The sequence below is a fragment of the Synchytrium microbalum genome (genome assembly GCF_006535985.1).
Source record: "Synchytrium microbalum strain JEL517 chromosome Unknown SmJEL517_scf0001, whole genome shotgun sequence".
NCBI classification, from domain to species: Eukaryota; Fungi; Chytridiomycota; class Chytridiomycetes; order Synchytriales; family Synchytriaceae; genus Synchytrium; species Synchytrium microbalum.
The window spans coordinates 86,785-114,411 of NW_022158350.1; the positions used below are offsets into that span (position 1 = coordinate 86,785).

The window sequence follows — 27,627 nt, forward strand, 5'->3', positions numbered from 1 at the left end:
ATTATCGATCTAGTATCCCCGAGTGTGATATCCTCAAATGTGGTGCAGCCTTCGTAAGCCTCTTGATCCCACTCATTGTCACAGACGTCCACATCAAATCCACATCGTTCAAGCTAGAATTCGTAGCCAAACCAATCAATATGTTGATTGCCGCGTCCGTTATACCCTCACACATGGCGCATTGCAGAGATTGTAAGCATTCAGAGTCCAATAACTCGACTATAGCGATATCCGTTAGCTGAGTGTCACATCCAACGTTCAAAACTTCAAGGTATTTAAGACGGGATGCTATATATTGTATTGCTTGGTTGGTTATTTGATCACACCACTGCAGGTTTAGGACTCGAAGGTTGGGGCAGTGCGTTGTGAGCATGTCGATGCCGATGTCGGTTAGTTCAGAGCAGTATGAGACGGATATAGATGAGAGGGCTAGACATGATTTAGATAGGGAGCCTATGCCGTCGTCCGTTATCTTGATACAAGAGTTTAGTGACAGTGAGCGTAGCGTTGGGCAGTTTGATGCCAGTATTCGTAGTGATTCGTTGGTGATGTTGGTGCTAAATTTATGCGTGAGCACATAATCGATACCGAGAATGAAGGCAACATCGAATAGAAAAACTCGGTGCCCGACATTGTGAAGCGATTCACAGCCCACGTTGGCAATTCAAACATCTCACACGTACCATTGATCAAGTACAAGATGCAGTAATCCAACTTCTCGTGACAGCCCGTCGATTTTAACGGCTCGGAAATGTGTAATAGTCAGACTCCTCAATTGTTCATCATCAATAATATTCCTAAACGGCTCCAAGTTTACGACACTCCACAGGCTGCTATCACTGGATATATAGTGCAATCTTTTACAGGCGCCTGCCATCCTAGACCGAGAAACTGAATCCAAATCATGGGATGCAAGAATTTGCAGTATTATTTCGTCGGGGAGAGAGAGGATGGTATGCTTCCTGGGTAGCGGAGGAGTTGTAACGTCGTTTGACATGCAGTTTCCTCGTTGACGACTTGTAAGCGTTGAAGGTGAAGGCTTGTCGGAATGCTGAATGGTTGTTTTTAAAGCACAACCCTTGCGAATCACCTGCCAGTCGCGAGTTTGGTGATTAGGAGAAGCGTATTACGCTTCTAGATGGCATCTTGAACTACAGGAGCGCGTATTCAAGCCTTTAAAACAGATGAAATTCAGATCCTGGCCATAGATTTAACGGTTTGCGGCAACAAGGCAGCAAAGCTTTTTTGTTCCCCAAACAGTCGCGATGCATCCGAGACACAGAGGTCTGTAAACGGTACAGGATATATACATGATGCAATGAATACAATATTATGATGCTAGGATCTATTGCCCATTATTCATCAGCGTCAAGAATGCCTCTTGTGGCAAACTATGATGTTGCGTTTACTGTTAGACGCAACTTCAGACGATATTAAGAACATCAAGGGTCAACTTGTCTTGCTGTACATACCTGATTCCACCAGCAACAGTCTTAAGACGTTTCTTACCGATCCTCTGTTTCTCTAGAAGTTTCATTTTCCTGGTGACATCGCCTCCATACTAGACCAAAAAAAACGAACCACTTGTAAATGATTTGCACGATCAGAATACACTCATCCACAAAACTTACACATTTGGATAAGACATCCTTTCGTACAGCGGCAATGCTACAAATGAAGGCTCATCAGTTGATAAAGAAAAAAACACCTCCCTTGAACCGCGACCATAAATCACCTTTCTCGAGCAATGACTCGTCCCGACACAGAAGCTTGAATGATAACTTCAAATAGCTCCCTGACAAAAATACCGTGAGCACTATTAGGAGAATCAAAAGCAGGACAGCAACTACAAAGTACTCACTTGCTCATGACAGCTTTCAACTTTTTAACCCACTCCCTCGCAATCCGTGTGCTCTCCGATCGATGAACAATAAATCCAAGAGCATCAACAGGTTTGCCATTGAGTAAGAGGTCCACCTGACGGGCAGAGGAAGGCAACAAAAGGGTGAGGTCGTTGTGCAACGAGCATTACAATCCCGTAAGTGCTCTATTTGTTCCCCGAATGCTTTGTCCACACACCTTCACCAAATCAGAAGCCTGCCAGCCACATTCCTCATAATCGAAACTTGCATATCCAGATGATCTGCTCTTCAACTGATCATAGAAACCAGTCAGGACCTCACTCATTGGAAGTCGATACTTCATCATCACCCTAAACAGATAAGTATGCGGGTTAGACACGGAACACTGCTTGCATATACAAACGGGCACTCACCTCGTCTCATCGATATAAGTGTACTCTAGTTGCTCGCCACGATGTGCCTGGGAGATTGATCGAATTAAAACTGGCCAAAATAAACCTGACATCGTTAATCACAAGATGAAGAGCTTACCCCACACAACTCCATCAGCTTCCCCATATACTCTTGAGGAAACACAAGCGTGCCTATAACCATTGGTTCATGAAACTCCTTGGCATTGTGAATGACATTAGGCTCTGGCCACTGAGCCGGATTATGAATTACAACTTCAGATCCATTCTCAAAATGAATCTTGTATGGTACTGTGGGTGCTGTATTGATGACAGCTGCATCATACTCTTCTTCAAGACGCTGTCTAAATACATCCATGTGCAAGGTTCCAAGGAAGCCTAAGCGGAAACCTTGTCCTAGAGCGACTGATGTCTCCTTTTCGACACCCACACTAGCATCATTCAGAGTTAGTCTCTCCAACGCATCCTGCAACTTGTTGTAATCGTTTGCATCAACAGGAAACAGCCCAGCATAAACCATAGATCTAGCTGGTCTGAATCCAGGAAATGCAGCTACTTTGTCTACACCGGTGCTAGCTGCATATAACGTATCACCGACACGAGCGTCTCTGGCCGACTTTATTCCCATAATTAGATACCCGACTTGCCCAGCATGTAAAGATGCCGTGGGCGTCTGTTCAGGAAACATGATACCTAAATCAGACACTTCATACGTCGTATCCTGTGCCAAAGACCGTATACGTTGTCCCCTCTTAACCACTCCTTCTGATATGGCTACCAGACATATAACTCCTACATATGTATCATACCACGTATCAAACAAGAGTCCTCGGAATGGCTGATTCGGGAGTGCAGGCGGCGGTGGAACGGCTGTTATAACTAGCTTTAGTAAATCTTCCACACCTCGACCTGTTTTAGCAGATACGTGCGATAATGACGTAGTATCGATCTCAAATGCTTGTGCCAGTTGGCTGGTGCATCTCTCAGCATCAGCCGTAGCTAAATCGACCTTGTTCAAGACGGGCAGTATGTGTAGATTGGATGCAAAGGCCATAAAATAGTTTGCAACAGTTTGAGCTTGCACACCCTTACAGAGAACAAAGGTGTGAGATGTGGATGAAAAGATGGCAACGACATCCAGTTGATGGCCATCCATTGAGGTCAACCCGCTTACCTGCGTAGCATCAACTAGTAACAGTGTGCCTTGACGAAGATATGGTATTAGGTGGATGACAATGAACGGGATAAATTGGATAAATTGGCAACAGCGTACCTTGACACGCAGCTAACGACCTTGAGACTTCATAGCTAAAGTCAACATGACCTGGCGTATCACTAGTTTTGAATATTGAGCGCTGTGTTGTGTCGTAAGATACCAAAGTTTCTCAATCTTACATTAGATTCAAAAGATACTTCTTTCCATTAAAATTATAAAACATGGACGCCGTCTGAGCTTTAATAGTGATACCACGATCTCTCTCAACTTTGAGCTTGTCTAGGACTTGCTTGTTCTTTCCCTTTGACGTATCAATCGTTCCAGTAAGTTCTAGCATACGATCCGCGAGTGTTGATTTGCCATGATCTACATGAGTGCGAACTGTGAGCGACCTTACGAGTTGGGAAGGAGTTGATTTTTGCGAAGAAGAAACACAAACCAATGTGAGCAATGATACTGAAGTTCCGTATCAGATCGGGAGGGTAACGTGACATGTCCAGCATGCGATCATCATCGTTTGCATTGGTCTAAGTTCGAGCGGGAAGAGATGTCAGATTGAACGTGTTGATGTTTTGAGCTTGTCGTCAATTCTTACCGAATAATGTCGAATGACTTGGACTTTAGGTGGTCTGACACGTCCAGAAGTGCGAGTTAAGCCCTTAACAGCAAGGTTCTTAATGCACCGTGAGCAGACAAACATGACTTGAAAACCTGCGACTGTTGCAAGCTCTCCGGTTTGATGCCAACGACAAGAAATAAATAAACGGAATACTGATGATCCCGTTTCTCTGGTTAGGCTCCAGAATCGAAACGATTGTGGTTCGTATACATACGTGTTTGAACTCAGACAAGCTCAACGCAAAAGAAGCTTACATTGCCTTTATGAAGAGCAAGCGACGCGTCTGATGTACTTAGATCACTATATCACGAGTTAAAAAAGCACATACGTCTCTTTCCTCACGTGTCAATACAACAAAATTTCTTTCTTTGCTCGTCACCAAATGTTCAATCTTTTCACATCAAAAACCAACATTTCAGCAAGAACCAACCATCTTTCTCTGCAAAATGGCTATGATAGAACCTGATTTTGGACTGGGAGGCAATTTGCCACCTCTCGACAGTCCCAAAATATCTATTGTGAGCACTTTTTCTCATGAACTTGTTAACAAAAAAACACTCTTCGATCGTACAATAACGACGATCTTTGCTTGTAGCTCACACAAGACCACGATGGATCTATAGCTACATTTGTCATAATGCAAGAAGAGCATACTCTTGGAAATGCTTTGAGGCACATCATTCTGAAAAAGTGAGCTTCCTGTAAAGACTTTTGTGTGATGTCACAAAGCGTTCTGACACACGTTGGTTTTCTGGTAGTCCTGCAGTCGAGTTTTGTGCATACACTCTTCCACATCCTTCTGAGGCCAAGATTCACGTCAGAATACAAACGGACGGTGAGCAGTGCAAAAACAGCCTGCTCCTCTTTAATGGTCTTCATATCTCTGACCATCTTTTTTGCTTGTAGGTTCCTGTACGGCAATGCAAGCTCTAGATAAAGGCTTACAAGACTTGATTGCGGTCACAACCCACGTCAAAACCGTGTTTGAACAACGAAGTGAAGAAAAGTACGAAGGCTACTAAACTACTTGGGTTTTACTATATGATTGTACATTCTTATCGGCTGCATCTGTGTATACAAAAACAAGCTAAAATATTAACTCTCATTGACACAACTACTCTTATTCTACTCCCAATCACTCGTTTTTCAGCAAATTGTCAACAGCTTTTAGTGAAAACTGCCACAGTTCTTTAGCCACTTCATCGTTGCGGGCCCATCGCTGGACTCGGGCCTTGCGTAAGATGGGAACAAAGTATTCGCCACGGATATTGTCGGTCTCGATAAGTGGTGATGTGGCAGCAAATAGTTGGTTCATGGCTCCAACTTGCGTAGATACTGATGTGAATTTCATGAAGCTGGTTGTGATGATGTTGTACAGTGAGTCGCTGTTTGACCTAGTTTTATCCCAGATTGTGCTGTTTACGACCTACAGCGAAATAATCTTCAAACGTCAGTGCCGTACCTTGCCATGATTATTCGCTCTGCTATAACGACCATACGATACAAAAGTGACTTACACCAGGATGAACGCAATTCACATAAAGATTAGCACGTGGTCCGAGCTGCCTCACCAGCTCTCTCGTAAACAATTGATTGGCCAATTTACTTAATTGATAAGCATACTGCGAGTTATAATACTCCTTTCGCCCCATCATGGTCCAGTCTGGCCTTCCAAAAGTAAACGACCCCATTTCAGAAGAGACGTTGACCAGACGACTCCCTTTAGTTTGAAGCAAGTTATCCAATAAAAGGCGAGACAGATGGAAGTGAGACAGATGGTTGATGATTAGCGTTTCGTCGATTCCCTTCTGAGGACGATTGGGGTTACCGCCTACTCCAGCATTACATATCAGGCCATACAGTTTGATATTTTTGCTTAAGAACCATTGTGCAAACATGTCGGCCTACAGACGAGAAATGAATTCAGAGTCATAGATCGGCACCAGACAAATCAAAGGACTTACAGAACGTAGCGAAGAATTCTCCATGACTCCATATTCAACTTTCCTACTACCTGACGCGTCACAGATTCTAGCAACTGCTTCCTTGCCACGAGTATCGTTGCGTGAAGTGATTATCACATGCGCTCCGAGTTTGCAGAGCTCAGTTGCGGTCTCGAGTCCAAGACCAGCGGTACCTAAGAATTAATAGGGGTTGGCAAGCTTGTGTTTTCAGACGATGCTTCGTCAAAAGCGATCTTTCGTCACAGAAGATCGTTACAGTGAGGGTTTCAAAAAATGTTCTTTGGATTCTCTTCAAGAAACAACTCTGATTGACAGAGCTTGAGGTCTGGAGAATTTGATCGTTTGATGTCCTACCTCCCTACGAGCCAGACTGGTTAGAACGAGGCAAGTAGGGGAAATCGTGATTCGCTAACCGTAATAATGAATGTTTTGCCTTCCAGGTTAATTCCTTGCATCGGCGTCCACAAGCCAAACGTGTACAAAAACAAATCAAACGTTCCAAGCAAGCCAGAGACCATAAAGCGAAGCAAATCGGGCACCGAGAACACCAAATCAATTAAGATTTCAAGGATTGTGGGAGGCATTGTGTTGACGTTGTCTCTCTTAGTCCAGAACGGTTACAATTGGGCAAAGTATTACTGAGTTTGGAGCTGGCATAGGGAAAGAGTGCATTAGCGATCGCTGCTCGTTCTTTGTTTAAAAGTGGTATTTTATTGTATATAGAGCGTTATAAAGGATATGAAATGGTTCAAGTGGTGCCTCTTCCTCCACAATGACTCTGAAACAGACATGAGGGCCTCAGCTATATACTACCGACTTTATAACTGAGACATGAAGGTCTCAACATGACGTTCTTGCCGCTTAGAGTACTCGTTCAAGTCGATATTGATTTCCCATTCAAGATCAGGTTTCTCATTTGGATCCTTTGTCTTGAAAATCGAATTTATCCTATTCCTAGATCCCGGTTTGACCTTCACGTCCTTGCTCTCAGAGTGCTCTTCGTCTCCTGGAAGAAGCTCTACTAGTAGTCTGCCACTTTCTGATCTTCCTCGCTCTTCGCCTATACAAAGCACCATGTGAGGTCGAAAAATTTATGTTCAGAGGCAGCGAGACCCTACCAGCCATTCTAACAATGCCTTGCCGTTCGCCGCCAGAGAGAACAAGATTGTTCAAGTCATCGTATGATAGTCGTGACAGTTCTGAAAGATTTACGAATTGAGGTGATATAATGTTGAGTTCATACCTCCTGAATCTGGCTAGTGCTTCGTTTGGAGTTAGCCAGGCCATTTCAAGCGTCTCTTTCCCGTCCGCAGCATAACGGGCACCTTCCGGCGCTGTAAAATGGTGTCAGAAGTAGCACTTGATGGTTGGACTTGCCAGGTCATACCTCGTGAAGACGGCATAACAGCAATGAAAAAGTGGGTGTTGAATCTCTTTGGCGCGCCTAGAAATCGAAGTTAGTTACAAAGGTTGAGACGCTAGATATATCAATAGGAAGGTGATACCTTTGGGAGTTACCCAGCATGCGAAATGGACAATCCGAGTTATGTCTGGTGCTGACGATGTCATTTCACACAACTCTAAAAAGTTCTTGGCAGATCTATGAACTTTACTCCTCCACTTTTCGGCCTCCTCCAGAGACAGTTTGAGTGGCGGATCGAATAATTGAACTCCACTCTCCTCAAATGTTTCGCGAACAGCAGCAATCCGAAATGCCAGTGGGATCTAAATCAGTTAACGGGTTAGAGCATTGCCCTGACACAATGACGAAGGCAACTTACCTTTGACGTCTTTTTGTGTTGTTCAATCATACTCTTTGGCAAGATATCGAGCCAACGAGGGTCTTGATCGAAATGGTCAACTCTACCTCCAGGAAATACGTGAAGGGAACCAAACTGGCCACGATTGTTCCTCTTCAACATCAGAATCTAGCCAGATTTAAGGTCAAACTTCAGGCTTGACGACAATACACAGCAACACAGCCGGCCGAAATACGTACTTTATAATCACTGCCTTTGCCAGTGCCCTGTCTGGTTTTAGCGGCGATTATAACTCTATAAACATGAGAAATGGAAGCTGGATTTAGTGTTTTGCCTCAAATGTTGCTAGATTCTCTAGCATTGTACGTACGATGCAGCCGGGCGAATCGGCACGGTTGCATTGGCAGCATCGTTGAATGCCATGCTGATGATTCCAACCAGATTAGAGGGTTTATACAACTTGATTTGTTGTTTGTCCACGATTATTCCAATTTGGACGCAGTGGAGTTGCAAGATGGAAACCGAGAAGAGAGCAAGACGAATAGCCAAAGTCAAAGTAGCTTGTCGCTCTGGTAGATCTTGTTGTTATTGTTTTCACAGAGTCTTACAGCTTTTGTTTTGTTTTCGTGCAGAGTTAACAACAACGAATGTATTAGAGCTCGGTATCTTTGAATGGAATCGTCAGCATCTGGATCGAGTAGATCTTAACATTGATCCATCACGAGATACTGTCAAACGTATTGACTATGAGACAACATCGAAATCAGAATTCATCAACTTGTATGAGTCAACTTCCACACCCATAGTCATTACTGGCGCTACGAAGTGGACAGCTTCAAAGACTTGGAATGTCAATACTCTGAGAGAACGTCACTCTGACGAAAAGTTCAAGGTTGGCGAGGTGTGCTTTTCTGCCACGTTTTTGCTAGCAGCGATTCTGATTAAGACTTTTTGGATGAGCAAGCCTGAAGACCTCGAGACAAGAAGGAGGCCTGCTGCTGTTAGAGAAGTGGAAAGTGAAATTCAATTATTATCGACCTGACGATCTGTATCGACTAGGACGACGAAGGTGAAAGCGTAACTATAAGCATGAAGCACTATCTTGACTATGCTATGAGTGATGAAGCCAGAAAGGACGACTCGCCTCTATACATCTTTGATTCAGCATTCGGAATTCGTCGCAAACGCTCAGGAAACAAGAGAAAGAGGATGAACGACGATAATAGTGCCGACGAAAACGAAAATGAAAAAGGAGTAGTTGATCGTGTGCCTGATAAAGACTTTAGGATATCTCCTGACGTCGCAACGCCTGGCAATGATGCTCAACGTAATGAATCAGATTCCAGTAATGAAGTAGAAGCCAGTAAGGCTCAACAACAACCAGGATCTATATCGCCAGCTGTCATGTTGAATGAATACGAGATTCCAAAGTATTTTGAAGACGACTTGTTCAGCTTGACTGGACGTCGAAGACCTCCACATAGATGGATTGTAATAGGACCTGCTCGTTCTGGGACTGGTGTTCATGTTGACCCATTGGGTACTTCCGCTTGGAATTCTCTCCTTGTAGGCCACAAAAGGTATGATAAGCGGCTAGAATGCGGTTGCTGCCTGAATTCGTTGCCTCACAATTGTTAACGCCACTTCGTCGTTGTTAGATGGGCCTTGTTTCCACCAAACACAGAGAAACGCTTTGTCTCTCCTCGAGGCTTACCTGATCATGAAGCTTCCACATGGTTCAGCATCGTCTTCTCGTCTCTCACGTCCCGTGATAATCTTGATGAACAAGGACGAACTCTGGCAGAAAGGCTTGGTATGATTGAAATCTTGCAAGCAGAAGGTGAAACTGTCTTCGTCCCTGGTGGATGGCATCATTGTGTTATGAATCTGGACTTTGCGATTGCAGTGGTAAGCGAAACTGATATTGCTTCTGGTTACTAGAGCACTAATTATGATTTTGTTTATTTCAAAGACTCAAAACTTTGTCACTCCAACCGGCTTTGACGCAGTGTGGTTAAAGACTCGGTGGTCTCGACCACGACTTGCACAACGATTATTGAAAAGACTGTCCCTGTTGGCAAATCCCCAAATCGACAGATCCAAGTTGTCGTTTGTCGTGGCGCGCCCATTGGACAGCAAGCCAGCAAGTTTCTATGTAGATTTAGTCAAGCAGGCTGAAGCTCTTGAAACCACACCAAATCCATGCCCATCGTCTTCATCATCGTCATCTTCTAGTAGCAGTAGCAGTTCGGAAGATCAGGCGGATGGCAACGAGGAACTGAAGTCTGATGACTCAGATCCAGAAACAGGTGCTTGCGGGTGTCGCAAATGTAAAAGGAAACGAATGTAAAAATGTCTGATGACTCAGATTCTGAAAAAGGTGCTTGTGGATGTCGCAAATGTGAAAGGAAACGAATGTAAAAAATAAACCAAAACAATAATATTCCGGTTCAACATATAAATTTATAACGACCTGCACTCCTGTTTTGTTCCTATTGTCGGTGGTTTGATAGCTGAACGTTTTGAAACTTCCAAAATTTGTTTTATTGCCAAGTTTTGCATGGCAGAAGAAGCTCAAGAGGACGAACGAATTGCTCTACAAGTAAGTGGTTGAGATCGTCAGATCGACCTAAAGTTAGTGGGGAATGGAGTGCCAAAGGCGTTGACAAGACCTGGCAAAAACTGGCGCATGGAGAAAACTGCAATACAGAGACAAATGGCAATTCCATAACGGCAAGCGGAAGGTCGTCGATTGAATTTTCATCCTATGCTACTGCTTCGCTCGACTACCGGTCTGGAACTCTCCATGAAGCAAACATTTGAAATTGGATTTGACATAAAGTCGAGCTTGAAACAACATTTGAGATTGGAACAGGGCAGCTCTTAAAGCAACGATTTGAATCGAACTAGAGCGATCTGGACCTTGAACGATAGAACAAATGCCACTTTGTCAGTCTAACACAGTCTTCATCCCAAAACAGGCTATATTTGAAGATCTTCTCGTCTGGGACCGAACTGATTCTGGCGTGTATGGGACACTATCAGTCCCTCCATCTCTGGACTCGCCGATTTCTCTGTCTATGCCCAACGTAGACGGCGAAACTGACCCCAATCGTTTATTTGAACTCGCCCATTTGCCACCTATCTTAATTAGATTCCGTTTGACCAGTAAATATCCCTCTAGTTCTCCACCATCGTTTGCCGTTGACGCACCGTATTTAAGCAGACTGCAGCGGCAGAAACTACATAGATATCTTTTAAATGCTTGGGAGGAGATCCACGATGTCTGTTTATTCGAGTGGGCTGACTTTTGCCAAACGAGAGCTCTAGATTACCTCAATCTCTTGTCTCCTCCGAACAGTAACTCAACGAATAGACTGCTGCTAATAGGACACGACGAAACCGTAAAACCAGAAACACGGTTAGATCTATGTAATCTTCTCTTGGCATACGACAGGAATAAAGCAGCAGCAGAATTCGAAGCTCTAGATTTCGATTGTGGAATCTGTTTCTCTCCACATCGTGGATCAGAATCCATGAGATTCAATCCGTGTAAACACGTATTTTGTAGACCATGTCTCTACTCGTATTTCGAGCTCTTGATTCGGGAAGGGGATGTGGACCAAGTCGGATGTCCTGACGCGAAATGTAAAAGAGAGGCAGCATTACAACGGAATCGGCAAGGGACGTCAGAAGGACGATCTCTAGATGTGCTTACGACTATACCTGTGCCACAAGCCGATATGTTATCCATAGTAGGCAAAGAGCTGTTTGAACGGTATCTAGAGTTTCTCAAAAAGAAATTGCTTGATGGTAGGAGTGACGTGGCGTATTGCCCGCGACCTGACTGTCAAGCTCCCACCATCATTACAAATAAAGACGATAAGCTTGTGGTATGCACGGCTTGTGGATTTGCTTACTGCCACGTCTGTAGTTCGGTGTGGCATGGATATGCATCGTACTGTAAAAGTAATTTCAAATTGGAGGAGTTGGTGAATCAGTATAATCAGGCCTCAGAAGCGGGTAACTTAACTTGTACTTGAATTAGGCTTCAACATTGCCTTTGTTCTGACGTTGATCTTTCTTTTTTCTCGTCAACAGACAAACGAAGATTGGAATTCAAGTATGGTAAAAAGACATTGGAACGAGCGGTTAAAGAATGGGATGAAGAGCATGAAAGTCTGTTGTACTTGAAGGAAAACACTCAAAGATGCCCTACATGCAATGGTATGTTACTAGCGGCCCTCTTTTGTTTGTTGTTCGTGTTCTTGATTTTTGAGAACATTTGTCGACAAGAAGATGGTTCAAGATTATATCTTAACCTTTGAAACCTTTTTCTTCTAGCTGCTGTAGAACGCTCTGAGGGTTGTTGTCATATGACGTGCAAGTTTTGCAACTCGCACTTCTGCTACCTTTGCGGGCAATTTTTGCTCGCTACCAATCCTTATGGGTAAGTTGTGGTGGAGGTATTGGAGTGAGCTCGCTCGCTAGTTTAAATGAGACTCTGGCTGATGGTGAACGTTATATTTGTTTAGGCACTTCAATGACCGAAAATCCAAATGCTTTGGAAAGCTGTTTGAAGGGGAGGGGGCAGACGCGCTAGAGGAGTGGGAAGTCGAGGAGGGAGAAGGGCGCTGGTAACATTGTGGCGTCAGCATTTAACTATGGACCAAGATATATATACGCTTTGGACAAAAGTACTCATTCCTTTTGAAGATGTAATATAGTAATTAGACTAGATATGCTGACACAATGATAATATTCATGTTAAGCTTCTTATGTTAAAGCTTATGGTGTTGGTCTCCTGCAGCATCAGCTTCAAATTCATTTTTCCTCCAGAACTTGATGCCCTCCTGATGCCATCGATCATCACCAACCTCAATACCACCGGGGGTAAATACAACAACTGCTCCACCATCGCCTTTATATTGAGGCCAACCATGGAATCCAGCCGGACTTCCAGTCGTAGCAAACGATATCCAAGCTTTCGAAGCCAGAGCTCCCAACCTCAACTCGTTAGGTGTCATCAAATACCTCTTTTGATTAAACGTAAACAAGAGTTCAGCACCATGATGTACTCGTGCATTCCATTCTTTCGTCATCTCAGGAGCGACGTCCCATCTATACATATACACTGGCACCTTTTGGGAGATTAACTCATTAGCTGTGGCATATGCTCCAGCAACGAACTCCACGTCGGTCATCAGTTCAGATCCGGCCTTGTATGGGATAGCTTCATTGAAGGGGTACTGTTTGAGTATACGTTGACTCAAAGACCCAGGCCATACGTGTTTGACAAATGCTTCATAGTCTTCCCGTTTCGAGAATTGCTGCCCTCTAAACGATCCTTCGTCGGTAACGTAGCCTAATATGGCACCATCTAGTTTCATACAGCGACCATTCCTAATAGCCTTCAATGGATGTTCCCTCACTACGACTCCGTCGATTACAGGTCGAGTTCTCATAGGCCCGTTGTAAAAGATCTCGGTGAAAGCCTTCATTATATCGGATGCTGGTACAGCTCGTAGCGCATCTACTTTAGCAGACCCAGACAAGTGCTTTGGTAGACTACATTTTGCACAGACTTGATCAAATACGTCCTGTGAGAATGGAGCCATGTCCCATGGTGCGAGAGCTGAGCCTGATTGCAGTATAGAGTATCGGAATAAACTGTCGTTTGGGAAGCAGGATATTAAATATGTTTGGAGCACTAGCGAAAAGACTTGGAATAAGAACAGAATACTTAATAGCAACGGTTGTGTTTTGCGATTTTAGAGACTCACTGCCACCGGCACTTTCTCCAAAGCTAGTAACTCTATCTGGATCACCTCCGAAGTATGCAATGTTCTCCTTGACCCACAAAAACGCTGCTCTCATATCCAACAGTCCTGGATTCGCATGTCCACCAAACCCTTCAGCGACAGTTTCTGGTGAATTGTCGCGCAATTCTTCCGATGCCATCCAGCCGAAATAGCCCATCCGGTAATTGAAGGTCACGATTATGACTGGAGCTGTTTGTACGAGCTCGCCTCCATCGAATAATGATTGTGAGCCTGATCCGATTCGTAGCCCACCACCTTCCGTTGGAAGAATTGTTGGTTTTAAAGGTAGGAATAATGGGTGCAAGACAATGAGATACACACCGTGTATGTAAACCATCACTGGTAGTTTCTCTTGACCTCCCAATGCAGCTTTTGGTGCCCAAACATTCAGATAGCTATCAAGACACAACATGAAGATGAATGAGACTAAATTTGTACTTGTAAGATAAAATATGGATAGAAGAAACTGAGTTTGCATGCTTCTTGGCATTATTTGTTTTGGTAAATGTGTATCACTCCATTGCCAACCAAAAGCTGAGTTTGCCTAGGAAACTTACAGGCAGTCTTCAGACATGACTTCATCAGCTCTCGGATTAGTAAACACGGGAGCCCGCTCAGGATTCTGAATAACCTGAGGTGCAACACTACCATATTTTGTTGCGTCTCGAATACCATTCCATGATTTGGGCTTACGCGGTGCTCTAAACCTCAATTCGTTTACAGGAGGTTGAGCAAATGGTATTCCGAGGAATGCTACATGGTTTGGATATAATGTTCCACGTAAGGTTCCGTATGCAGTTTCACAAATCGTGGTTGACATTTTTGGACCAAATGATGTGTTGCACCTAGCTCCCAAGTGGTGTTAGTAGGAATTCTAGAGCGAGAATACACGTTAGAGTTCACGTATTCAAAGTGGCAAATCCTTTCTTAAATGTCTTTTGTCATCGTGAGCTCTCTCAAAATCCCAAATCTCTGACAAGGTGCCCACAAATGAAGCTCTCCTAGCAGTGGCTCTTTCAATTCTGAGCGCATATCTGGCATCAGAGACTCACTTTTACCGGTGGTTTTATGTCACGGATTTAGGCCTTCTGACTGAATCGACTTGCTGCAAAAGTCGCACTTGATCAGTGACGCAGATACACATATGCACGTTTTCAATAAACTATAGTAGAGTTTACATTTACAAAAGCAAAACTAAAATGGAAGCTACTTCAGATCTACAGCACTTCCAGTTGAGTGGATGATCCCAGATTCATCCGGAACTGGCACTTCGCCATCACTCTCGACGAGTTTGCCAGCCTTTCCACGCCACTTGAATGGAAGGCCTTTAGCTCGAGCTTCCTTCCTTTGCTTTGAGTATTCCCTATTTGATGGTGGCCTATGAGCTTTGTCACGGGATAGAAATGTTCATGTTGTTGCTTGCCAGTAGTCCGTGTCAAAGCCGAAGAGAACGTCCCAGAACGATAGAAGAGTTTGGTAATTGCCTCGGTAGTTCAAATGATGGAAATCGTGCCTGTGAGTGGTGCAAGGACAAGTCTATGAGTTTTAAGTTTCAGTGGCAAACGAAACGATAGAGTCTATTACCAGTTAACGTAGCCAAAGACTTTGTTCAGCAAGTCCCACGGGCAATCATAGCCCGAGTGGTTGTGAATACCCTGTTCTCAATTGTAAGGTCAACAAGACGTATGAAAACTGGAGTGTTTGAACACCACTTACAATCCAAGTTAAAAAGGACATGAAGACGACATTGCCGAAAAACGAAGAGCCAGCGACCATGTTGCCGAGGTATACTGGGAAAGTTGTCTCCAGGAAGGCGTCAACGAGGCCAAAGTGACCAGCCACCATTATTGACGGTCGAGTGTATTGGTGATGGTATTTGTGGAAGTTCTGAATAGAGAATGTTTTCAGCACGTATACAGGCTCGAAAAAAGTTCTTTCAGTACCTTGTAGAGCCATGGAATCTTGTGTTCTGCAACGTGAGCTGCCCAAATAAACGTATCCCAAACTAGCCAACAAATCAATAAGACTCGAATGAAGGTCTAATCAGAGATAGTGCTCCTACCTAGTACGGCTACTAGGAATCTCTTGACAACGTCTAGACCGTTGGTATCCCGCTTGTGAATGTCCATTCCTCTCCACTTTTGCATGTTCCAGTATAATATAAGATTGGGAACTCTATCATAAGCAGATAACGAGTCTTAATCGGAGACTGAATGAAGCTGAATGCCGAGCATCAAGGCACTTACGTGAAAATCGCAAAACCGTACCAACTCTTTGCACCATATTGCCTCTGCCAAAGCGCTTGCAGCTCTTCGTCTGTGGATTTCTGATCCTGAATTCTGTACTTGTCTAGCCAACCGTGCCTACATATCGGTATTGAGTGTTTAGGTATGATTATTGTGTGTCAGTGTCATGGGTATGCATGGAAAGTAATTTCAGCAAAACGATCATGATGGAGAGACTTTTAAGTCAATATACCTGTTTGCCAGTATAAAGTAGCACGTCATTGCTTTTCTCATCATAATCCACGGTAGATACATGACAGCGACAAAGGTACCAAAATCACCCAAATGTTTGGATAGTTTATCGCTAAAGTCGTAGAACGAGCGAACAATCAACGTCTGGTCGAAAGACTGCTTCGAAAGGGCTGCCATGGCTGGTTATTTATCTGCCTGGCTCGAGAGGTGCGTCGCTAAACGATTGCTGGAATGATGTTTCACGAAGATTGCGTGCCGCAATATTTGTTCAAACGGCGTCTCGAACTTTTTTGGAACAGTACAAGAAATGTCGCGACGTGAGAAATCAATCTCTACGAGCTTTATGTCTTCTTTTGATGCTTTTTTGCTCAGTTTGTTTGTGAAGTGCTATTCTTCAAAACCCTCGTTTATAACAATCTCGTGATTTCACAAGTGTATTTACTTTCGACTTTATGACCATTTACGATTCAAAACTGATGATAACACAGAGTGTCACTTCAAGTGTGTTGGAAGGTCATGTTTTGCAGGATACCTGATCAAATACTTGTTGCGAGGATGTTTTCCTCGTCCCAGAGAAAATCTACCCATGTATCGAAATTCCAAGATGAGCCTATCTGCAAATGCTGCGACGACAGCTCTGACGAGCAACCACCTTTGATATTGAACGTGACAACTGTGACTGCAGCTGTCATTCTACTTTTACCTCCATCCAAAAGAGAGTATGTGCTTCATCTCATTAACAGTCCACTCCTCGCGTCTGCATGAATTCCCAGTTCTGAATTCTCTCATACGAGGTTGTAACAGCCAGCACAATGGTCGCGGACCATGACGGGCTCAGGTAGTTTTGTATTCACTTGGCCTCCCGAAGCGGTTTTCGAGCAGCGTATTTCAAGGCCCAAATAGATACTCAATTCAGTAAGAGCTCGTATCAATCAACCTGAATTTGCCTGTCTAGCAAAGGGTGGTTTACTCATACTTGAGTCCAACTTCAGAGATGACTTCATCAGATCGTGAATTAGCCAACTCTGGCGATATGGACTTTGAGTAGATGGAATTGCAACATTTCCATATTGTGTTGCGCCACGACCAGGCACAATTCCATGATTTTGATTTACGAGGTGGTGGAAATCAGAGCCTCTCTACTAGAGGTTGAGCATCAAGAACTGCGACATGATTTGAATACAGTGTTACACATAACGTTTAAAGTCTCACAATCGTGTTGGCCATTAGGTCCTAGCAGCCATGACTCTCAATGTGCTCCTCCAAACGCCAAAATACCGCGAGGTCAAGATTCCTAGCCCATAAATACACGTGAGAATTCATACATTCAGATATTGCAAATATTTTCTGTCGCCTTCAACATCTCCTCTAACTCGTCGACTCCAAACTCCCAAAAAGAACTACATCAAACAATTAAAAAAGGACGTTACTACAATGAAGCTTCGTCCATCGGTCGCTCTGCAGTTTCTTGGCGTATGTATAGTCGCTGCAAAGACTCACTATAGGCCTGTGGTTTTATATCACGGATTGGGAGATACATCAGAGTCAAAAGGGATGACCCAGTTGAAGGAAACTCTCGAGACGGAGCTTCCAGGCGTCTATGTGAAATCAATTCGAATTGGGAATACTGAATCAGAAGATCGAGACTACACTTTTATTGACAATGTGAATCGTCAGGTAAAGTCATTCGAACATCAGATCTACAAAATACACGTAATTTACATTCAAAGCAATGTCTATAGATTGATGAGGTTTGTGAAGCTCTGGCTGATGACGACAAACTCTTTGATGGTTTCAATGCTATTGGATTTAGCCAAGGTGGTTTGTTTTTGCGCGGATACATTGAGAGATGCAACGATCCTCCAGGTACCTAACTTGCAGTTCGACTCTGATGTTTTACTGTCTCTCTTTAAATTTGTATCCTTCCAATCCCATTAGTACACAATTTGATTACCTTTGGTACTCCTCACAGTGGAATAGCTGAGATTCCAAACTGTCCCTCAGACAAGACAGATATTACGTGTCAAGTTGCACGAGGTCTTATTGGACGTGGTGCTTATCTCTCTTTCGTGCAAGAACGAGTAGTTCAAGCTCAATACTACAAGGTGAGTTTTAAGTGAACGTCGTCACCATTGCATTGAAACGATCTCACACTCTGGTTTCTTTCTTTCCTTGCGACATCTTAGAATCCTAAAGAACTTGAATTTTATTTGAAGGCTTCCATATTCCTCGCTGATATCAACAACGAGCGTGATGTGAAAGAGCCGTCATATGCCGTCAATATGGAATCACTAAACAAGCTTGTAATGGTGCAATTCCTAAATGATACTACGGTAGTGCCCAAAGAAACGGCTTGGTTTGGCTTCTACTTGGACGGTGAAGAAGGTATTACAGCTGGACTTCGAGACTTGCCAATCTATAAAGAAGACTGGATTGGTTTGAAGAAACTTGACAAGGCAAAGAAGCTTGAATTTCTGGATACTGAGGGAGGTCATATGCAATTCACCATTGAATTCTTTATTGAAAAGATTGTTCCGTAAGTGGCTTAACTGGTTATGAGTGCAACTTGATTTTTGGCAACACGTCAGCTACATTTGAATTAATTTTTCGATTGCAATTGGATCCTTGCCAGACACGACCGCTCAAATTCGGTTTAATTTCTAGGTACTTGTCAGAACCCATTCTTGTCGCTGCTCACCATAATTCAGAAGATCTCCTTGTAGATCAAAACTAAAAATATGTACACAAATACCAAATATATCACCATATTAGCTTCATCCGCTTGATGACGCCTTTTGTGTTGCGCTTCTGTCGTGGCCGAAGCAACTAGAAACGCAACGTGTTTTTCTTTCGGCAGAGGAGCGTAACTTGATCAACCGTTCAACACCCGAAACTTAAAAACCTTCTTCTTCAGCAGAAAGAAGACCTACTACAAGAACTCGAAATATTCAAACAAGTACTATAACAATGGCTCCTAGTGGATACGTCGCTGTCGCTACCAGCGAAAAGATCGATACGGAAAAAGGAGAGCTTCTTGAACCAACAAATCCAATCTACATTCTCGCTGCAGAACCAGAAAAGAGGTCATGCCGAAAAGGACGTGTATTGATCCGTATTGTCGCATTAGTTTTCGGATTCTTCTTCGCTGCTCATGCTTTGGTAAGGGTCATTCATCAAAGCACGTTTCTCGAATTTCTTCGAATCGTGATTTACTAACATGCAACCATTTTTCGCGCCGTAATGTAGAAGGCCATGCACCATCGATGCGCTTCAACCTTCTTTGGGTTTGAAGACAATGTCAACGCTTGGGAACTTGCTTCTGAATCCTTTGAAGGTGAGCCAGCTGACGTTATTAACGAGCATATTCTATAGTTGAATGCCCTTCTGATCTTCTTTGCCTTGTTTCGTCGCAGTCGACCCAGCTACAGTCAATGCCATCGACGTTAGTGTCACTGGTGCCGTTCTTGCAAAGATCAAGACTGAGCTATCTGAAGACAAGAACATCGCCGTGTCCTTCAAAGCTCTCTCAAAGAACCCAGCTACCGAAGCCAATATCACCGTTACTCACGAGGTCGATGCTGAAGGAACTCTTCGCATTGTAGTTGAGGCAAGTCTTGACTATGCATCTATGCAGACTGTCGTTCGCTGCTTCATGCCAGTGGCCGCGAACGAATCTGTGCAAAACACTGTGTACTGTTGCTAATTTCCAATATGCCGTATCCTATATAGTCTGGCGCAGCTGACAATGACACCTCCATCGAAGCCGATGACGATGTAGTTGTTGATCTCACCATGTATTTGCCACAATCAAAGACCAAGGCCGGAACCAATTTGAAAATCGTAGCTCCAAAGGCTGGCGTTTCAGGCGGTGACTTGACAAACCTCGCGCTGGGTACCGTTGATGTGAACGTCAACTCTGGTGCAGTCACCTTCAAAGTAAGACTCAGTCTGATTTGAAACCATGCGATCATTTTTGACGCCGTTTTGGCTATCAGGGTGCCAAGGCACAAGTATTCATCTTAGGAGTCCAAAACGGTGGAATCAACGGAGCATTCTATGATTACTTATCTTTTTCTGCTGAAGCCGAGAACGGAGCTATCAACATTGATCAATTACGAAGCAACCAGAACGGGCCTACCAATGTCCACTTGGCTGTAAAGACTGGTGGTATCTCCGTCAACAAGGTCGAGTTTGCACAAAATTACGTGAATGTCGTCGATGTCTCTGCTCAAAATGGAGGAGTCAAGCTCTTTGTCGTAAGTGTAGGCCGTTGGGCAGATTGCAGTTTTGTATTCAAAGTCTTACTCAGTGGTTTTCGACAGCGTGACTCTTTCCATGGCGACTTCGAAGTCAAGACAGAGGTCGGTGCCCTCAAGGTCTCGGCTGATACATCAGGTTCGAAAGAAATGTATTCCTATTGGCACGTTCCGAGCCTTGTCCTAACCTCCTCCTTTCAACAAGGTCTCGAAATCACCGATAACATTCGAACACCCACTGGAGGTGTCATTGAAGGCACATTCCGCAAGAGCGGATCAGTGGAAGACGGAACCATCAACGTCTCTGTCGGTGTAGGAGCTGCTGATGTCAAATTTACTAGTAACGGCTTTTGAAAAAAAGGATTGATCAGCGTATACTCCAATGAATGTTGAGAGTTACAAATAAAAAAGAGTATTATGTTTGCACACAATGTTGCTGTAAAAACAAGTAAAACAAAATGCATTGTCATACCCCCTACTTTTATTTTGGAATGAAGAATATTATGTTATATCCATGCTAAACTTGTATGTCGTTAAGTTTGTTAAATCTGGATAGCTGATGAGCACTACTGCTAGTACATAGTAGGCGCCCGCATTGGATTGCTGCTAGTGAAGTCGTGCTGTGCGTGGCGGAATCCCATGCGCTATTGTAGGAGTGAAGCTTAAATCTATTCTTCGTGTCAATAAATCATGAAATTACAATATAAACTCACCAGACACGTCACGAATCTGACAATTACATTTCTGTTTCTCGCGGAAAATGAATTCAAGTCGGCGCTGACCCAACTCCATCCACCGTCAACAACAGGAGACGACGAGACAGGAAAGAGGGGTGAAGGTCGATATGTGGGATGTCAACTCGCAACATGACTGACACACAAACAAATGAGGCGTCTCTGCTAATGCGACCGGTGAGTATGAGGAGGCGATATGTGATGCCTTTCTGCCTCACCGTTTGCGACCTACAGGAGCGACACGTTCTCCTGGAAAGTTTCCAAATGTAGTGACTTTGGAACTTTTCGAACGATAGTTCTCGGTGGATATCCTCGTTGAAGGTGAGTAGCTCCAATCCTGGCTTGAAAACGTATGCTAGTAAGCTACAGTTCAAATGCTTTGTTCCAGCTGTAAGACTCGAGAGACTTCACAGTCATCGTTTCCAAACGAACACGAAAACAAAAAATGTGCAAAAGGATTCTATGAATGCTTTGGAAACGAAAATTGCATATATTGCGTGTAGTTTCGAGTTCCAAGCTGACTACATTTTGTCTCGCTTCCTATTTGGTCATTGCGTCATTGAGGGGTGAACAGCAAGGCCAACTCTGAATGCAAAACTATGCGGGAACGACGTAGTAGCACCTCTTATGATTCGTTATCGTGTAAGGAAGCTTTGCAATTGGCTTCCGACGTTCGTTTCACCCGCGTATATATGAGTGGGTGGCATTGCTTTGTCGTTGGTGCGATCTGATTGGTCGTATCGTGGCATACAAAACAATATATATAAGCCTCCAAACTTTCAAGTTGTGTCAGGAACAAAACACAACTACAATTCTGAAAGATATCAAACAAATTAGCTCTTATCATACTCGAGAGGTAACTACTAAACTCATTGATCCTCAAACTTGCAAAATCCCCAAAAACGTGATTTCTCAACTGATATCTTTTCCAAGTAGAACCATGTGCAGAGGACACCGCCACCATCACCAGTTTCATCGTCATTCGCTTGATTCTAGAGCAATGCTATTCAATAATGGCATGAATGAGAAACAACAGCCTGATGTCTTTGTCGCCATGTAAGAGTTGGAGATGTTGTAGATTTTGCCCAACATTTCTTTGCTTGCAAGTCGAATCATTCATACCAATAATTCAGCTCACTTTCAATCATTCATTCTAAAACAGGAGGATGCAAGCCAATGAATTCGCAAATGCTAGTCCCCAACAACAAGCAGCCGTTGGTACCGCCATGTGGAATACATTTGAAATGGGTCGCCAACGATGGGGAACTGTAAAGCATCAACTCAAATCAGAGTTCAAACTGGCCAAGAACTATGGAAAGAACTTGAAGAAGCAATGGGAGGCTGGTGATGCCTCTGCTCGGGCAGCTATTGAAGCTGATTTCCGTCAACGGTAAGCGCATCTTGTACCTTTTCGAATGAGTCCAATGCTGATGCCTTTTCAATTCCTCCTCTAGACTCGCATCGGGTTCCTTTGCCACTGCTCCATGGAACGCGGCCGGCGCGTCCAAAACCGATATCCCAGCCAACACTGCTACACCGACCATTCTCTACTCTGCCAATGATCGCTTCTGGGATGTAGCCCATGGCTTCAGGAATGAATTCCACAACATAAAGAAAGATGTCAGATACCGTCGATGGACTTGGTTTACTGCTTCACCGGAAGAGCAGGATGCCATGATCCAGGATGTACGAAACAAGTTTGCTAGTGGGTACTATGCGACCAGTAACAGTTGGGGGTGTGGTCGTGGGTATTCTGCTGCTGCTCCAGCTGCTATGCCAGTGGCTTCAGAGAAAGTAAACAGCGTCTTCGCTCCACCCATGTCTGCAGTGCCTCCACCACCATATAGATCGTAAAAGCTGATTTAGTTTCATGTTTGAATGCCAAAAGCCTTATTTGTAGTGGTATGTTAAATAAACAAAAAAATAAATAGAAATGGAGTCGTTTATGCAGAGTCCTTGGCAGTCGCTGGATCCTGAACCGACTCTTCCACAGCTACACTGCGTCTTTCACTTGATAATTGCTTTGCTAGATCTGTCAAAGTAGAATCTAGTCTCTCAGCAAACACATCTATTTCGTCCTTTGCAACACCTATCGCAGCGGCAGCAGTCAGGTAGGCGCATGGATACTCATTGACGTGAGATCCATAGCCTATGAATGATATCTTACTAACTGTCTTTTCTGCTCCTCGTGGCACCACTCTAAACAAAAAAAGGACCAGATGAGGTCTTCTGATGGTGAAACAACTTCATTTCGATAATTAACCTTGCCCCAGATACGAATCGTGAAAAGAGCATAGATCCCAGGAATGTGATGGGCTTTGTAGTCATCTTCTCAAAAGGTTCCAGTGATATACCTATATGTTACGCAAATATGAGAACGATCTTTTTTGCCGTAGTAAGATTTAACTTTACCTATTGAGATATCATTCTTCGGTGTATCCAATATTCTAGTCCCATGCTTTTCTGCCACTCTAATAAGAGTTGTTCTCAAATAATCATACATTTCTCTTCTCGACTTCAAAAGCTCTCTAAATCCAATAGCACCCATTGACAATAATGTTATAAACAAGTCCACGATAGGAGCGCTAGATATTTCAAATCATGAATTAGCAATGGTGTCAATTGAATTTCAATTGATTAACATAGATATTACCTGCTAGCCCGACCAGGATACATTTTCCCAACTGCTTCAATCACCCGCTTTTCCGGACTGGCAACTACAGCTCCACCAACAGGAACCATGAAGTTCTTATCCGTAGACTGTATGTATGCGTCGACACGACCTTGAGCACATGCTTCAGATATCAAGTGCATCATACGTTGTGATTGGACTCCGTAAGCGTTGTTGATTATATGAGGGATGGAGTTTGTTTTGCAGATTTTGGCGACTGAATGTAGCGCGTCTGGTACACGAGGTGCAAAACAGCTTGTAGTTGTCATTATGCAGACGATGGAGTCGGCACCCAATTCTTTGATTTTGGATTCGATGGCGGATATGTCTGTCCGTACTTCGTCACCGACAATCAGGTTTTCGATAACTACTGGCGTCAAACCTAGACAAGGAGTCAATGTTAACAGTACCCTTGGATGGCGATGACCGATCTGTAAAGTTCAGAAGCAGTAAGAACAGCAGCCACAATCCATCAAAATTTCAGTCCATCCGAGAGTATCATACCAGCAGTAGCAATGGCCTTGAAACAAGAGCGTTGATCTATCCTTGGCCACAAGACGTATTTTGCGGTGTCAGGTCGTGACGACTTGATGGTTTGCATCACGAGAGCTAACGTCATACCAGTGGCTAAAGGCAATACAAGAGCTGCTGCAGCAGCTTTCTTGGTCTATTTCTCAGGAAAAGCAGTCGAGGGTCAACAATAGCACCTGTCAGTAATTCGTAGATCTTCTACATACCGCACCACCAATACGCAGCGCATCAAGAGCCATAGCATTTGTAAGTTTTTGCATCAAAGATGATCCCGGTGCCTTTGGTTGTACTTCATTTATATCACCACTGCGTCCAATTCCATGCGAAAGATGGTAGTGGCGTTTGGCAACAATGGAAGAGTACAAGCGACCCTCTCGTTCTCCCAATCCCACGTTAGAATCATACGTGTTCGAATCCATAGAGCTGAATTGCATCATTAACGTTTCAATCATTGAATCTGACCATCCCTTTTCTGGAATTTTTCGTTGCGATAATAAATCCGTGAGGAGACCTTCAGACCTAGACTGAGCCTGTTTGGCTATAGAAATGTAAGCAGCTGAAGCAGATCCAAGTAGAGATGCAGCTAGCTCTGCATTGGTTGCATTCATCTTTGTTGCTGCTTTTTGTTGGGACTTTGCAAACATTACGGAACAAGGGTAGCATCGCAGTTGGGGGAGATCTCACCGTTTTTTATTGAAAAGTTCTCATTTTTTAGTATTGGAATTTATAGAGGCATGAGAGATGGAGAGAGACCTCGAACGGCAGTCGCGCCTCCTCGAACTTCATCAAGATCAGAGGAAAAGCAACGCTATGGGCCAGTCCCGTTGGAAGTTTTAGCTGCTTCTCTGGTCAAGGAATATCTATCAGCAAGAGGGTATAGATCTACGGTTGATGCATTTTTGATTGACTCTGCCCAGGTATATTGCTAAGAAATGCCGTTGGCTGGACCAAATGTTAAGCTAAGCTCTGCGCAAACATTTTAGAGAGACTTTTTGGTCACGTCTAAGAGTGAAATGGCGAGATCAGTTGGTATACTCAAAGCTGCGAAAAAAAACAAGGCTCTTGGTGAGTATGGATGTTCCAGTTTTAATTAGACCTTCTTTTTTGCTTATCCAATACGAGTAGGAAACCCTTTGAAATCCTTACTGGAGGTACTAGTCGACACTCACGTAAATCCACAAGCACCACCAGTAGCAGCAGATGATACGACAACAGCATCGCCAGCAACAGTGACAGAAAATGCGATTCAACAGATGAAAGATCCTCATTTCAAAGGAGACTTTAGTACAATAGCTGCTGCAATTGCAAGTCCTCAGCCGTATGCTCAAAACGGTGATTGGGCACCACTAGGAGCATTTACAAAGTCAAACCCTCGATCAACAGGAGACGTTTTGCGGCCTGCAACTGCCATCGAGAAGCCTGAGTATGCATCACCATTTCAACCACAGCAGCAGACGTCACAGAGACCTGGTACTTCTCGACCGACAACCGCAAGAGTTGTTTTAAAGACCTCGCCATCAAGGCCTCAAACTGCCGCTCCATCAAGACCTCAAACTGCCGCTGCATCGAGACTTGAAACTGCTGCTCCATCAAGACCACAGACTGCAGCTTCATACAATACTGAGCATTCAGACCCATTCCAACCAAGTACTCGACCCATGTCGGCTCATCGTTGGAACGAACCTCCTTTCGTCATGTCTGATACGTCATCGGCTGATGATAATTGCAGCATCAGGGTAAACAACCTCGTTGCTGGCAACCATATAGCTGGATTATCGATTCATGAACTTCGAAATTCTCACCCCGCTGCAATCAGTAAGCAGTCTAGTCTCATTGAACCTATGGTAGTGGATTTCGAGGATAACAACATCACAGATCATGACATGTTGGATCCGTCGGCTGCTCAAAAAATGCCTGTACCTGTACCAATTAATCATCTGAGTTGGCAGCATGTGAACTTTACAATGACGAATCGAGGTATTCGGATATCGATCTCTGAAGTTCAGCGGCTGAGGGCTGTTGTCTGGCCCGGAGACGGCACGAGACCTATTATTGGAGATGAGTGGAAGGGTAAAGGATTTTCATTCTGGGACTCGGATAAGGAAGTTTCGTATGGACTCGTGCAACTAAAAGGAGGTCCTTGTGGATTGTTGGCAGCTGTTCAGGCCTTTGTTATCAAGCATATGTTGTTTGGTGAGACTTCATCTGCTAGGTAAGACTCTGATTCAAACATACCCGCACCACTTCTTTTGTTCTCAATATTGGGAATTTCCTAGGAATGGACGTCTGCGCCCAACTACAGCTCAATGTCGCACTGCTTTGGTCTCAGCTCTGACAGAACTAATATGGCAGGCAACGAATGGACAGAAAGACGAGAGGAAGGCTATCGTTGCTCTGTGAGTGGTTTGTGAAACAAAGAAATACTAAGCGTCATGGCTAATACGCCCTATTTCCACAGAATGTCGTCTGACTACAGTGCTGAACAAAAACGAATGTCCTGCTACCCAGATGGAGTTACAGAAAAGCTAGACTTGTATGACTTTTGCACTGAAGTCACTCTGTGGGAGTTCATAGACAACAATCTTATTGCAGTAAGTACTCAACAGTATCGTTCAACAAACTTGTATGCATTTTGACGAATGAGTTTGCCATAGTTTACTGGTAATGGACCCCAAAAACATGGACTTATGCTCCTCTTGTACTCGGTTGTTTTGACAAGAGGAATCGACACTGTGGCAGCTGATATGGATGAGCCCGATTCCAGAATGATTGGAAAATATGGCTATTGTACTCAGGTGAGATTTCTCCAAACATCGCAAAACAAGCAACAAAGATACTCATTACTTGATATGTAGGAGCTCGTCAACCTATTACTGTTAGGTGAAGCAATTTCAAACGTGTTTGACGGCGACATCAAACTCGACTCAAAAGTCCTACGTGGAATCCAACGCCCATCACAAATTGGATACCTCTCTCTCTTTGAACATTACGATTCCATGAAGGTTGGATCTCATTTCAAAAACCCATCACTGCCAATCTTTATCATTTGCTCTGAATCGCATTATACCGTCTTATTCGCTACTGAACGTAATACGTTGGAGAAGGCTAGTCGCAAGTTCCCTATTGATGTTTTCTACTATGATCAGCTGGCTGGAATGTCTGAGGAGACTCGATTGACGCTTTCGTTTAGTACTTCATTAAGCAAGAAGAGGTATTCGGAGTTGACGCCACCGTTAGAACTCGTTATAAGGACCAAATGGTCTAATTGTGTTGTTGAGTGGAATGGTTCTGAAGCATTGTTGTGA

General features: G+C 43.8%; 9 protein-coding genes across 9 annotated transcripts; 6 read left to right on the forward strand and 3 right to left on the reverse strand.

The window, feature by feature from the left end:
- Nucleotides 1–1,345: 1,345 nt before the first annotated feature.
- Nucleotides 1,346–4,188, reverse strand: SmJEL517_g00024 (uncharacterized protein; the record flags this gene model as incomplete). The annotated part of the gene is made up of 13 exons (XM_031165954.1): nt 1,346–1,391; nt 1,473–1,561; nt 1,632–1,668; nt 1,736–1,795; nt 1,862–1,977; nt 2,080–2,212; nt 2,276–2,322; nt 2,394–3,359; nt 3,447–3,475; nt 3,546–3,607; nt 3,668–3,854; nt 3,928–4,015; nt 4,084–4,188. 13 exons carry the CDS (start codon nt 4,186–4,188, stop codon nt 1,346–1,348), a joined length of 1,965 nt encoding a protein of 654 aa, XP_031027746.1.
- A 365-nt stretch (nt 4,189–4,553) lies between these two features.
- SMI25 (DNA-directed RNA polymerase) lies at nt 4,554–5,129 on the forward strand (the record flags this gene model as incomplete). The annotated part of the gene is made up of 4 exons (XM_031165955.1): nt 4,554–4,625; nt 4,703–4,797; nt 4,866–4,942; nt 5,014–5,129. The coding sequence occupies 4 exons, from the start codon at nt 4,554–4,556 to the stop codon at nt 5,127–5,129; spliced, it is 360 nt and encodes a 119-aa protein (XP_031027745.1).
- A 113-nt stretch (nt 5,130–5,242) lies between these two features.
- SmJEL517_g00026 (uncharacterized protein) lies at nt 5,243–8,254 on the reverse strand (the record flags this gene model as incomplete). Its single annotated transcript, XM_031165956.1, has 10 exons — nt 5,243–5,533; nt 5,625–6,011; nt 6,072–6,244; nt 6,922–7,131; nt 7,190–7,405; nt 7,459–7,515; nt 7,577–7,796; nt 7,853–7,999; nt 8,071–8,125; nt 8,202–8,254. The coding sequence occupies 10 exons, from the start codon at nt 8,252–8,254 to the stop codon at nt 5,243–5,245; spliced, it is 1,809 nt and encodes a 602-aa protein (XP_031027748.1).
- A 91-nt stretch (nt 8,255–8,345) lies between these two features.
- Nucleotides 8,346–10,181, forward strand: SmJEL517_g00027 (uncharacterized protein; the record flags this gene model as incomplete). Its single annotated transcript, XM_031165957.1, has 5 exons — nt 8,346–8,403; nt 8,464–8,831; nt 8,891–9,411; nt 9,490–9,739; nt 9,804–10,181. 5 exons carry the CDS (start codon nt 8,346–8,348, stop codon nt 10,179–10,181), a joined length of 1,575 nt encoding a protein of 524 aa, XP_031027747.1.
- A 210-nt stretch (nt 10,182–10,391) lies between these two features.
- On the forward strand, nt 10,392–12,472 carry SmJEL517_g00028 (uncharacterized protein; the record flags this gene model as incomplete). The annotated part of the gene is made up of 5 exons (XM_031165958.1): nt 10,392–10,433; nt 10,813–11,854; nt 11,933–12,058; nt 12,176–12,281; nt 12,367–12,472. The coding sequence occupies 5 exons, from the start codon at nt 10,392–10,394 to the stop codon at nt 12,470–12,472; spliced, it is 1,422 nt and encodes a 473-aa protein (XP_031027740.1).
- Nucleotides 12,473–12,612: 140 nt separating this feature from the next.
- Nucleotides 12,613–14,473, reverse strand: SmJEL517_g00029 (uncharacterized protein; the record flags this gene model as incomplete). The annotated part of the gene is made up of 3 exons (XM_031165959.1): nt 12,613–13,541; nt 13,615–14,048; nt 14,211–14,473. 3 exons carry the CDS (start codon nt 14,471–14,473, stop codon nt 12,613–12,615), a joined length of 1,626 nt encoding a protein of 541 aa, XP_031027739.1.
- A 3,091-nt stretch (nt 14,474–17,564) lies between these two features.
- Nucleotides 17,565–18,864, forward strand: SMI30 (palmitoyl[protein] hydrolase; the record flags this gene model as incomplete). Its single annotated transcript, XM_031165960.1, has 5 exons — nt 17,565–17,807; nt 17,873–17,996; nt 18,069–18,235; nt 18,317–18,666; nt 18,795–18,864. 5 exons carry the CDS (start codon nt 17,565–17,567, stop codon nt 18,862–18,864), a joined length of 954 nt encoding a protein of 317 aa, XP_031027971.1.
- Nucleotides 18,865–19,097: 233 nt separating this feature from the next.
- SmJEL517_g00031 (uncharacterized protein) lies at nt 19,098–20,740 on the forward strand (the record flags this gene model as incomplete). Its single annotated transcript, XM_031165961.1, has 7 exons — nt 19,098–19,289; nt 19,377–19,464; nt 19,544–19,770; nt 19,860–20,066; nt 20,126–20,386; nt 20,453–20,525; nt 20,592–20,740. The coding sequence occupies 7 exons, from the start codon at nt 19,098–19,100 to the stop codon at nt 20,738–20,740; spliced, it is 1,197 nt and encodes a 398-aa protein (XP_031027972.1).
- A 4,316-nt stretch (nt 20,741–25,056) lies between these two features.
- Nucleotides 25,057–27,627, forward strand: SmJEL517_g00032 (uncharacterized protein; the record flags this gene model as incomplete). Its single annotated transcript, XM_031165962.1, has 7 exons — nt 25,057–25,239; nt 25,306–25,387; nt 25,448–26,534; nt 26,599–26,718; nt 26,781–26,913; nt 26,977–27,117; nt 27,178–27,627. 7 exons carry the CDS (start codon nt 25,057–25,059, stop codon nt 27,625–27,627), a joined length of 2,196 nt encoding a protein of 731 aa, XP_031027969.1.